Source organism: Sander lucioperca, chromosome 1 (assembly GCF_008315115.2).
Source record: "Sander lucioperca isolate FBNREF2018 chromosome 1, SLUC_FBN_1.2, whole genome shotgun sequence".
Classification (NCBI taxonomy): Eukaryota; Metazoa; Chordata; class Actinopteri; order Perciformes; family Percidae; genus Sander; species Sander lucioperca.
The window spans coordinates 48,623,189-48,635,667 of record NC_050173.1 but is presented as its reverse complement, the minus strand read 5'-3'; the positions used below and the strand labels follow the sequence as shown (position 1 = coordinate 48,635,667).

The 12,479-nt window shown below is 41.1% G+C and overlaps 1 protein-coding gene across 1 annotated transcript in view; it reads right to left on the bottom strand.

Annotated features, from left to right (window-relative positions):
- The window catches only part of gria1a (glutamate receptor, ionotropic, AMPA 1a), a 79,589-nt gene extending 67,603 nt beyond the window's left edge, over nt 1-11,986 (bottom strand). The window contains 2 exon segments of the mRNA XM_031302518.2: nt 11,141-11,275; nt 11,426-11,986. Of these exon segments, the coding sequence (XP_031158378.1) occupies nt 11,141-11,275; nt 11,426-11,513 (223 nt within the window). The 5' untranslated portion in view covers nt 11,514-11,986.
- Nucleotides 11,987-12,479: the final 493 nt, after the last annotated feature.

Here is a 12,479-nt window from a genome sequence, read left to right as displayed (position 1 = left end):
GCGTGTCTTGAAAATGTAGGTGAGGGTGGACAGAAGGCAAAGATGGTTTCTGGAGAGGAAGAAACAGAAGCATTAGTGTCTGTGAGAGGAGATGATAGGGAGACTGCTGCGAACAAAGGGAACAGATGCCAGCCTAGCAATGGGAAACACAGAGACCACACGGCGAAATCTAGATCCCTCCTATTTCCTCTAAGTAATAAAACAATGGCACTGCATCGCCTCATTAAATGGGTAATCGAGGGTGTGAGAGCACTCCCCTCAGCTCTGAACACATCTCTCTCTTTCTGTGTCTCACTCTCTAACCCTTTCACGCCAGACCATTGTCTCTCCTCCTCGCTGTTTCTCGCTACGTTTCCAATTGCCTGCTGAATAAATGCTTACCTGGGCAGCAGGTCAGAAACCCAGCCCAGACCAACTCCTGTCAGGGGGTATGGAAACTACAATTATCTCCTTAACAATCATCCCTTCGTAATTATCTCCCCATCTGCTTATCAGTGTCGACAGGTGCAGAGGGATGGCCCTGCTCACACACTTTTTCTCTGACAGAAGAAGTGATGGAGGTGGATATGTGGAGCAAGAAGAGGCAAACACACAACCTGCATGCTAATTCATTAGGAACTGCTACAAAGTATATAACTTCAAACAATTGTCTTCAACAAATTCCAGCCGAGCCACTGGGAAATGAAGTGGTCATCAAAGGACCTGGGCAGACTCTATGAGTACAACCAGAAACGTTGCATTCATTTTCTTACAACTAACTAGTGCTGCAGGTAACAATTACTGTTATTGCTGATAATCTGTTGGCTATTTTGTAATTAATCAGTTAATCTGAAAACTCTATCCAATGTAATAGAATACTGACAAATGACCACATTATTCCCCATTCAATTCCCCAAAGAGTCATCTAAAAGCAGCAAAATTCTTTAGTTTAAAAAGCTAACAATGGCACTTTTGCTCGATAAATTACTTAAATGAATATTTGATTATGGTTGTCAATACATTTTCTATCACTTCAGAAACTTTTTAAAGATACAATGACCAGATAAGAAGTTAAATAAACATTTTACAAAGGTAATTGACAGTTTGCAAATGTCCGATCATAGCTTAGCAACTGTAACCACTCATGTCAGGCCTGTCAATCTTTGGATTTCTCCTCATGTTTTTAGACTTTCCAAAACCAAAAAAACACAAGTGTACGGAATTAATAAAACTGTGTTTATCCGTTATAACGTAATCTGCAAATGTTAGCAGACTTGGCTAACTAGCTTACTGTCTAGTAATGCTTACGTAGCGTTGTTTCCAAAGCTACGTTGCATATCTGAGTTGGAGGATTCAAGACTCATACAGGGTTCTCCTTTCAAAATGAGTCAGGCAGACAGAGTTTTTGACCAACTGTCACAGTCACAGTACCTAGCCACAAAAAAATATACTTGCAACATTGTCATTTCAGGGGGGATAAATCTATGGTCACCAGCTAGAATTGAGAACATGCTTTTGTCCACCTTTGTCTGAAGTCAAGGACTCTCTTGATTCTCTAGGTTTTGAAAAAAATCTTAAAATTTCAAGTAAAATTGCGACTATTAATATTGTTAACTGCATATGTCCCATGCAAGAACGGAAAGCCTGACAGGCATAGCAACAGTAACTAAAGGGGGCAGGGCTAAGCGAACAGTCAGTTACATACAGCATGAATCCAATATCATCATGCATTAGTCCTGCTCACTGATTTGTAACATTAGCCTCAAAGGTCTAATAGACAGATATACGTGGAACGTGTTATTCTGGACAAATGCATATCGTTCCATGGTATTGTTGTCTTATTGTCCACCAATAATGCCTGATCAACCTTTTTTTCCCGTTTGCTTTACCAACGTTCAGCAACTGTTGCAGATCTGGTGTCATGGCAAGGCAGTCATTTTGTACTGCGACCATCTGCGCACAACAGCAGTCTTGTGCTGTCACCGTAAGAGTAGTTGCACTATGTCACAGTGTTTAATATGCTTGTAGGCTTTGTTCCTCATTAGAGTACACAGAAGCTGAAATGTACTGTATGACAAAAGAGGGACTCGCTTCTGTCTTTGCTGCAAAAACATGACAGCTGCCATCATCCAGCGCTCGTCCCTCCACCCAGCAGCACAGATCCCACTCCTCATCTCCAAACACATTGTTTTCTAATTGCCAGCCCCACACGTCTCAGCTAAGACCTCCATGTCCAGCTGTCATTACCTCCAGAGATGACAGATTTGTTTTAAATACTTGGTGAGCTTGTATGAATACAGAGAAGGATTCGGAGCAGGCTTAGAAAGACAATGAGGGGGGGAAATAGAGAGTGGACACAGTCGTGTGTGTGTGTGTTTATGTGATGAACGAGGAGAGTATGTGTGATAAAGACTGGTGTCTTACTGATCATTGTGTCAACACAACAGAATTCTCAAACCTCAGGGCACTGGATGGCCATTGGGTTGCTTTTATGTGTGCGTTGTTCTTAGAAAATGGTCATACAGCGGGTGAGGAGATTAAATGACAGGTTGCTTATTTTTTCCTTCCTAAACGTTCCTCTCTTCCCTCACTCCATGCCCCATGTGCACATGCCCTCTTCCTCTCTTTTTTGCAAAGTAACACAGGCACACACAGCACACAGAAACAATCTCTATCTCCATTCTGCTCCACACTCTGTCACTCTGCCTCTTGGGGAGCAGTTTTGGCTGATCTACATTGATTGCTATGGGCCATTCTCTATCCCTGGCGCTCCGGAGCAAAAGAATCCAAGCCTTCTCATTCATCAAACCAGCACCTGCCAGACTCTAGCCCAAGAGAAAAAAAACGTCAGTTTCTTTTCTCCCAATTCTCTTTGTTTTCTCCACAACAAATAACTGTCATGTCCCGAACAGTCAGGAGGGAGCGGTGATCTGCTATTTGTCCGCCTTTTTCAATAACCATTGAACACTCTGTAATCCCTCTAAACATGCATGCACTGTGGAAGTTAGTCACCACAGCTGTACCTCAACGACTGACATGCTAGCTACACAATAAAATACAACACCCCAGAGCCTCACTGACACCAGCCACCCGGCCTGAAATGGCAGCTTAATCTCCACCCCCCATTCTCTTCTTCTTAACCCTTTCATCCCATCTGAGACCCTCCTTTCTGGGGTGTTGTTTGCTCCTTTAGGGGGAGGGAATTGGAGCAAAAAGGATGAATACAAGAAATACAGAAATAAAGTCTCCAGGTGACAGACTTTTTTTTGTTGGTACTCCTGGAAGATCCTATAGAGAGCTGAATATTTCTAAGCATTACAGTGCGTAACACAGTCAGTTCAATTCTTTCAGTCTTTCTTTTCCTGCGGAGTTATTATTACATATTTATGCTTGTAACTCCATGAAGTGATAGCATTGGATGTGCTGCATTGAATAATACATTAAATGCATCTGCTCGAGCTCTGTCTCTTGTTAGCTATAGTGTGTGTGTGTGTGTGCAAGTGTGTGACCACAGAACTTCACAAAGCAGTCTCACATTTCTATTTAAAGCAATTTTTTTATTTTTCAAATAAAGCAGGAAAAAAATATCCCTCCTTGGTTGACCTGGTCATAACCCGCCAACATATGGAAGCAGTGTTGATGGATCAGTAGACACTGCTATGTTTTAAGGGGTCACATGCCAGAAAGGTTGGGAGTCTAAAATACTTTATTTTGAGATAAAACTCTAAAAGTGAATACACTTGAAGCACAGTATATCAAAATTGAATCAGGAAGTCAGTTAAGGTAATAATGTTAGTGTTTTTCTTTATTTCCTTTATCAAATTGGTTTGGTTAGGGTGTATTTAAAACCTATTCGACTGTTTTTTGCTCTGTCTGACTTCTTTTTAGGGAAGACGCAGTGTTCCCTGATTCAATCAGCAATTACAATGATATTATTACTGATAAGAACGATGGACAAAACTACAAAAATAAATTGTAATAACCTGAAATGATCCTATTATGTTGAGTCACACTTGCAGCCATCTGTGAATATCCACTCTGCCTCAGTCACTGCTAGAAAAATAATTCAACAATGTGTTTCATAAACGTTGACCTGCAACTTGGCATGGCGATTGAAAAGAAGTCAAAACATCCACATGCCATCTTTATATTGCAAACACCCAACGTTCTGTCCTGATGTTTCATTTTGAGGAGTGATTTATTCATCACACCCTGATTTTGGGGATATGAAAGCTAAACTTACAGCCTTACACCATCCAGTGTTATCAATAACTCAATTAATAAATCCAGTACCATGAAAATAATAAAAATAAATGTTTATATTTATTGTTGACAGTGAATATCACTGGCATCGTGGATATTATAGCCTTGATTTACCATCAACGACCACCCCTGTACTTGACCTCTACCTGTACACTCTCTCTGTGAAATAGACCTACATACATCCCATCAACAATTCATATCTGTCCTCTAAGCCTGCCCGAATGGAAGCAACCCCATCTGTGCCGTATTGATCAGCTGGGCAGGCCTCTGTGCGGTGCTCAGTTCATTGATCATGGCTGCCTCATAGATCCTCTTCCAGTCCTCTTTAAACGACCCTCAGAGACCCGAGGAAATACTGCCGCCTACATTGTAGTGACAACGCAAATCGTCTTTTCCATGAACACTAATTAGTCTTAATGAAAGATTTATTATCAGGATAGCTGAACTGGACACACAATCACATGCGAGTTAGTGACTTGTAAGGATAAATGTACAAAATACCACCGTCTGAAATGTTTAATTTTGTTGCTAGGTGTAATATTCTGCAGACAGATTTTCAACCAGAAATAGCCAAAAGCTTAGCCTAAATCTCACCACACACATGTAGGACATCAAAGAGAAAAGTAGATAATATAGGCGTGAGCCTGCAGGGGATTTGACATGAAGCTAGCGATTCAGTGACGTCCTTATTACAAAACAAGTCAATAGCAGATTATGTTAATGTGGTATCAAACTGAGGGGAACAGTGACTAATATTCTCCATGCACACACATCATCCCTGGCAGTTATTTTTAACCACTGGAAACATGTAAATTGAGCCAGTCCAACGGGCGCTTTCACTGAAAATGTGAAAAACAAAGGCACATATAGAAAAAGAGCCATGATCCATAATAATAAATGCTACAAACACAGGTGCTTTACCACTTTATGCCTTGGTTTGTGTATGTGAATGAAAGGGAGAAGATAGAGAAATGCAAATTAGCTCCAGTATCCTGTCTCACATTATGCCGACAGCGTTGCCATCGTCATTACTTCCCCAATGACTCTGACCCCGAAGGCGGGAAATGAAATAAATCAGATTCCATTAACATTCAATGTTTTTATCTATTATGTTTTTCCTTCTCTCTCCTCTTTCTTTTCTTTTTTACCTTCGTCCCAGTCCACCCAACCCCCCAACCTCCTGCCTCTGTTCTCCTGCCCTTTAGGCAGGTGCCACCCAGTGTGTGTGAGCACGTGAATGTGTGTGTGTGTGTGTGTGTGTGTGTGGTGGGAGTGATTGCTTCTGGATGAAGTGGCTAGTCATAAGAGCCAGCTGATGAGTATCACCCTCATCCGGAGCTCCATTCACCCCTGTGCACAAGGGCCCATTCACCCGCTGCTTTTCACACTTGTGGACCCAAAAAGCCCCGAGCACGTTCCCACACTTTCACACGCTTACAGAGGTGAACTGTCACTCACTCAAGACATCCTACGCCAGAATAGGCACCCAGATGCAAACACACACATATACACTCCTCCACACAGGCATGCGAAATAGAAACCCAGGAATAGACTGCTTTTCTCATCTGACTCATTATAAGCAGGCCCTGGAGCCCTTGTTTTTTTCCTTACAAACACATCTCTATAGCCTTCACATCCAAAAAATCTTTCAAAACGAGTGACACGCAGCAGGAGAAGGTGTCACTTTCCTTTTTGCTGTCTCCCTCCGCTGTAAATCTTTCTGAGACGCTTGTTCTACAGCCCACCATCATACCCATGGTCTGCAGTGATATGCGTGACACATTGAAGAAACATGAAGAACTGGATCTGTGGATCTCCTGTAGTGCTGACAGCACCTGGATCTAGTTAGGCTCTAGTAAAACCTGAATATTGGCGGTGATCCTTGATCAAATAATCGGTTTGAAGTAGTTTCCTGAAATCTTACAGACCAGGATATTTGATCTTTGTAGGAATTTAAAGAAATATTTTTGCAAAATATATGCTTTTACACATTCACGATTTTTTACGGATTTTGGAAGCATTTCTACCAATTAACTGAATAAAAAGAAAAAAGTAGTTAAGAATGTACCTCATGCTGCATGTTAGCTATTTGAGTCTAAATCACCATATTGTTCTTCAACAGCCTACTGAATGTATGCTGCTGTCTCTCCACTGGGTGCATGCTGTGACTAAGACATTATTGTACCCCCCGTTCCTCCCCCCATCCCTCTCCACTGCTAATGGCACAATGTTTTTTCCACTAGCGACATCCCTGGAAACATTCAGCCGCAGCCTGACCCTAATATTCACATCACATTCCCTTCTGAGCAGAGGACCATCTCATTAATGAGGGCATCTTAGGTGTGTTTACATTTCATTATACAGCTCTGCCTGGCTCCCCGGACCTAAATGGCTGGAGGTGGGGTTGATGGTGATGGTCGCCTGGGGACTGTCCGAGTTTCCAAATGTTTTCTGCAGCTCTAACAGTGGTTTTTAAATGCATCTCTGCAAAATTATACACTATAAAGCCAACTGTGGACAGGATGAACTTCATAAAGTCTTCTGTTTTTATGAACAGGTAGGATAAATATACTAAATAATGTGCAATGTGTGTAAAGTGTAGGGATATCTGCCCTATACTCTGACAGAAAAATGTCCTTTTTGTGATAGTGTTCAACATTCTACAGCAGCCAGGACTGAATGTCTATAAATCTGCATGAGTGCCGTTGCCCATAATGCTTTATTTCCAATCCAATTCCAAGCTCATAACTAAATCTCATAACAACTGCTACAACCTCATTACATTAAACCTCTATGGGCGAAAATGCTCCTAGAGTGCCAGATATGAACATTCCCTGGCCTCTGTCAGTCTTAATAATCTGTGTCTACCAATCAGGTTGGAGCATTTCCGTGACCCTTAGTTCACTGAAGTAGCTCTGTGAGATAGTTAATGAGTAGGTGTTCAATGAGCAGGGGAGCTGAACTTTTAGCTGCTCATTTCTGCAGTTGAAGATACAGTTCATATGGAGTTTTAAGAAGATGCTTGTTGCTATTTGTGTGCGTGTAGATGTGTGTAGGTGCCAAACCTTTCTATTATTAACAGTACTGTATGTTTTATTAAATGCCTGCCTTTGGAAGCCTAACAATGTTAAGGATGCTATTCCACCCATAGTATAAACTAGAAGGGCACTTGGAGAGCACAGACCTCTGCCAAGGCCATGACCTATCTCGCAATGTTAACGAAAGTGAAAAATAATTTGTGTATCAACTTTGTGATTTGGATCTGCTTCAAAATGTAAGGTGTTTTTCCTTGGCCTGTGCTACACCCTTCCACCAAGTTTAATGAGAATCGGACCAGTAGTTTTTACGTAATCTTGCAGACAAACAAACCAAGCCGAAAGCATAACCCCCTTGGCGGAGGTAAAAAAAAACATAGTGATCTGTTTAGACTCCGTTTTAATATTGCATATTTTCCATTGCTACTAATAAGAATACGTGATAGAAGCTGTCATATATTTAAATGTGAAAATGTTGAGTTGTCAATTAATTTGTTGCTGCTGATGTTTAGCTAGCCATTGTGAAGATATGGACATTTGATTAATATTTGGTCTTTATTAACTTTAGGCTGAATATTGTTGGTTTATAGCTTTGCTTATCTGTTGTTTATATAGAACCACACACTAATCAACAAGTGGACAAAGGTGTGTTGACTGGTGTGGTGACGGTATTCAATAGTAATTCTTTTGGCTGTCCAACATACTGAAATAGAAAATGTAAAGGTTGTAGAGAGTCAGGTCCTTAGAGTTTCTTTCCATTGGTCCTTTGAATCAGATATCAGGCATTCAAGATGTTTTCTAGTAATCAGCATAATCAATATGAGCATGCAAAGGGGCCTACAGTCTGTCTAAGACCCAATATCCATAGACACAGTTTTTTTTAGCAGACTATGACCTTAGTGAGAGGCAATGCAAACATTTGAAGCCCATCAGGTCACACACTGCCCTAGTAAATCAGCTAGTAAATCAGATGATGAGGACCCTTCAGTTACCAGTGCACCCATCAGCCAGCATTCAAGCCCTCCATGCTGGGCAGTGATGGATCATTGGGATCCCATTAAGAAAATTGAAAGAGAAAATGAGTGTTTATGCCATGAGAATTGTCCACATTGTCATGCCATCCAACAGCTGACCAGCAACAGAGATGACTTGTATAGGAGCACGATGAGAAGAGAGGTTATGGAACTGCATCATACAGCTTGCCTACAGTCCTTAAATCACTCAGAGAAATAGAACAAAAGATGGAGCCACTCATGGCAAGCAAGGCTAACACCAACAGAGCAGGAGTTAAACCCAACCCAGGTTCCATTCCCAAAGTCACAGCTACGTACACTGCAGAAGGCTGAGACCACCTGCAGCCCATGTTGTGCAACATATAAACTACAGAAGCATGTTTGTGATCACAGGAAAAGGGAAGTAGATGTTCATGGATCAGTGGAAAAGTCCTTTTATGTGGACAACTGTGTCCAGAGTTCCAGTTCAGAAGAAGAAGTCAAAGCCCTGGTGGTGAATCTTTGCAATCTCCTGGCCATTGGAGGCTACTACAGCAGTGGGTTAGCAAAACCCATCAATCATGGCCAACCCAACTCTGATGACTCTACCATCTGCTCACATTCACATTTTCACGTTATCTTACGAGCACTGCCCCACTGATGCAGAGTATCTACAAGACTTTAGCTAACTAATATAACCCCTTAGGATGGGCTACATTGTCCGTTTTACCACTCAAGCTAAGATCGTGATGTAACATCTGGGTCAAGAAAAGAGAGTGGGACTGTCCAAGACTCCCTGAAGAGCTCCTAAAGACAGAGAATAACTTGGCTTTGACAGAGTTGTGCCAATAAGGTATTCATTGGCACCCGGTTAGCCTAAATCCAGGAAGTGACGAAGCATGAGGACTGGCACTACATGGATACAAGTAACAATCTGCGTACGACATCACTCACGGCAGGAGACTTGTTAAACTGTCAATTCAAAGTAGGTGGTCACACAGGCCCAAGTTTCTCTGGCAGACACCTGAGGAGTGGCCAGCAATGCCTATAATGTCTAACTCAAGCGACCTTCTGGTGTCACTTCCCAGGTTCCGAGCTCCACTTCACCTGATGTTTAGTATGCTGTTCCTGGCAGTTTAGTATAGTATTTTTTTAAAGAACATAGTGATCTATTTAAAGCAGGTGTACTTTAACAAATGCTGCATTTATGCCATTTTAATGTTTCATATTTTCCATTGCTGCTCATAAGAATACACGACAGAAGCTGCCAAAGTGAAACATTTAAGTTGTCAATGAATTTTCTACTGATAATGTTTATCTAGACATTGTGCAGATATGGAAATGTGCTTACTATTTAGGCTGAGTATTCTTTTTTCGTGTGCACAAGTGGATTGTGTTGACTGATGTGGTGACAGTAATCAATAACTATCCTAGGAAACAATGTAGTGCCTCGTCCCTGATCAGACATGTGTGACTATTCAACATACCGAACCAGAAAATGTAAAGGTTATAGAGTCCGTTCCGAGTCAGAAGGTTGGTATGCTTGTATTTTGTGTCTATATAAAACTGCATCATGTTTTTTTTCTCAATCCTTTGTTTATTCTGTGAGCTACAATTGATATCTGCGACTGCATCCAAGCCAGTGAAAATGGAATAAAGACCAGTTTTTAAATTCAAGTCATGAAGTAGAAATGCTAAAATCAATGTCTGAAAGAAGTAGTCAAATGTCTGTCACTGAGCAGAGAGTCAGTTGTCAAAGGGTATCTCCTGGAAGTGTACGACTTCACCATAGTGAGTGGGAGTGAGCCACAGGCAAATTCAGAGTCGAGGATGGAATGAGAAAAGAACGACTGAAAAGCCTCAAGGTTGACAAAGTCTTGTCAGAATACAAAGAAGGGATAAGTGCAGGGTTAGCAAAGAAGAAACAATTTAGACTAGCATTTCTTTTGTAAAGCTAAGACATGTTGTTTGGCTGGCATAATGGCACACATTATCACTCACAGGAGAATGTCCCCACTGCTCTGACCAAGGACTAAGGGCAATGACATTTCAACTTCCTTGTTGACTATAAATCTTGCATCCCATTGCCAGAATGCTATAATCTTAATTTAAAATGTCTCACATAAATGAATGAACGATACCCTCAGCTATATCTGTTATAAATTCATATATACATGTATGAAGATCAGAAAGATCAGGCAGGTATTCCTAAAGTCCTAAAAATTGAAATATGTATTGTGCGTGCATGCCTGTGCGCATGTCGTTGTTAAGGTTTTATTGAGGGAGGGTTTAATAGTGTGTTTTCTGATATAAAGAGATAATCGGATTGTGATCCGTGGCTAATTAGAAATGCACTTAGAATGTTTTTTCCTCTTTGTTCACATTGCCTGAGAGGCCTGATGTGCGCTCTGGCTCATTGTTTTCTCCCTAGGTTTAAAGGCGCGCGGGGATCAGTGGCAGACGTTTTCAAATTCATTTAGCTGTAAAAACCTGATGGTATATGGCAGTAGGATCTCTACCAATGCTGCTACTGCTGCTGCCGCTGCTGCTGCAGAGGTTGGTTTTAAATCCCCGTGACTTCTCCGGAGCGCAAAATGTTGCAATCATGCAGAGGAAAGCAGAGAAAAAAATAAGCCCTTCGCGTTCCACGCAACAGTTAGCCTACTAAGATAACCTACTAACACGCGTTTCTTTGCAGTAGGCCTAATATAGCTATGCGTTTATAGCTTGCGCAGGTTTTATACCCGTGGAGTTCTGAGCGCTCTTTACGAAGTCGATAAACACATCGAGGGGATGAAAAAACAGGGTGCACAGACATAATATGAAAAGTGGTCAGTAAATATAATCTGCTTCCAGTGACATAGTACTTACAGGCATATGTCATGGAGAAGCTATTCCCCATCTTGACCATATCCACCTGCGGCACCAGTTTGGGGATGTCCTGGTGGTGAGACAGGGCGAAACGAAAAACCTCATATTCGTGCGAATCGGTTGGGAACAATCCTCCTGTTGAGCAGCAAAGAAGCAGGAGTTAATGTTCGACACACTGGACCCAAATCAGGGAAAACACACACATAAAAAAGAGACATGAGGTAAAGTCGAAATAGAGATTTCAGTGCTGAGACAAAAGGTTTGATGCGTGTGCACCATTCTCACCTATATTGATGTTACTTGGAAAACTTGAGCTTGATCCCAAGCACATCCCCAGTAAACTGGTGTAGAGAATGGTGAAGCTTCGCTGCATATTTCCTTTTGCATTGGCGAAGGGAAAAAGAGCCGAAATCCAAGCATAGGTTTGTCCGTGTGTGAAGTTAAATCCCCCGCTTCTCCGCCACTCCTTCTGCCTCCTGTTAGAGCAGCATGGACACCGACATCGATTCAACACCGAGACAGTTATCGCAAAGGCAAAAGGAAGCACCTTTCTCTCTCCTCTTTCCCCTCTCTCTGCTGATGCTCCCTTGTCCTTGGCTGCTGTTGTATGAGACGGAGAATGACTTCAGCATTAGCACTGCAAAAAATATCCCAGTTATGAAAAGCTGTTGAGCCTCAATGTCGATTTAAAAAAATAATCTTAAAACAGCAGATTTATTTTTTCCACAATGCGTCGAGATGATTTGTTTTATGTTTGCAGGGAAATTTCGGTTCTTTACAGAAATGTGGAAATCAGTGTCAATGCAAGAAGGAAGAGCAGCGCAGATCGCTCATTATGACTCATCGACAAATGACATCCTAAACTTAGCACAGAAAGAAAATGACATTATCTCATCTTAATGAAGAATTTCTTCACCGCTAAAAACCAAAACAAAATAACACTCAATACTTCACTAATGACTTGCGGGCAGAATATTTTTTGCAGTGTACACCCTCAGAACGCACCCACAGGTCTCTCAGGAGACGCACGAGTTTTAACAGATAGCCTTTCTATTCCCTTTTCCGCACTGCAAACGTATTCACTTTTATAGTACATATATAAATACATTAATTTATAAAAAAAGAAATAAAATAAAAAATTAAATAATAATAATAATAATAATAATAATAATAATAATAATAATAATAATATTACTATTACTATTATTATTTTATATATATATATATATATATATATATATATATATAAACTTTTGACACTACTGGTCAAAAGTTTGGGGTCACTTAGAAATGTCCATTCCAGACAGAATACCAGCTGAGATCAGTTGCATTGTGTGTT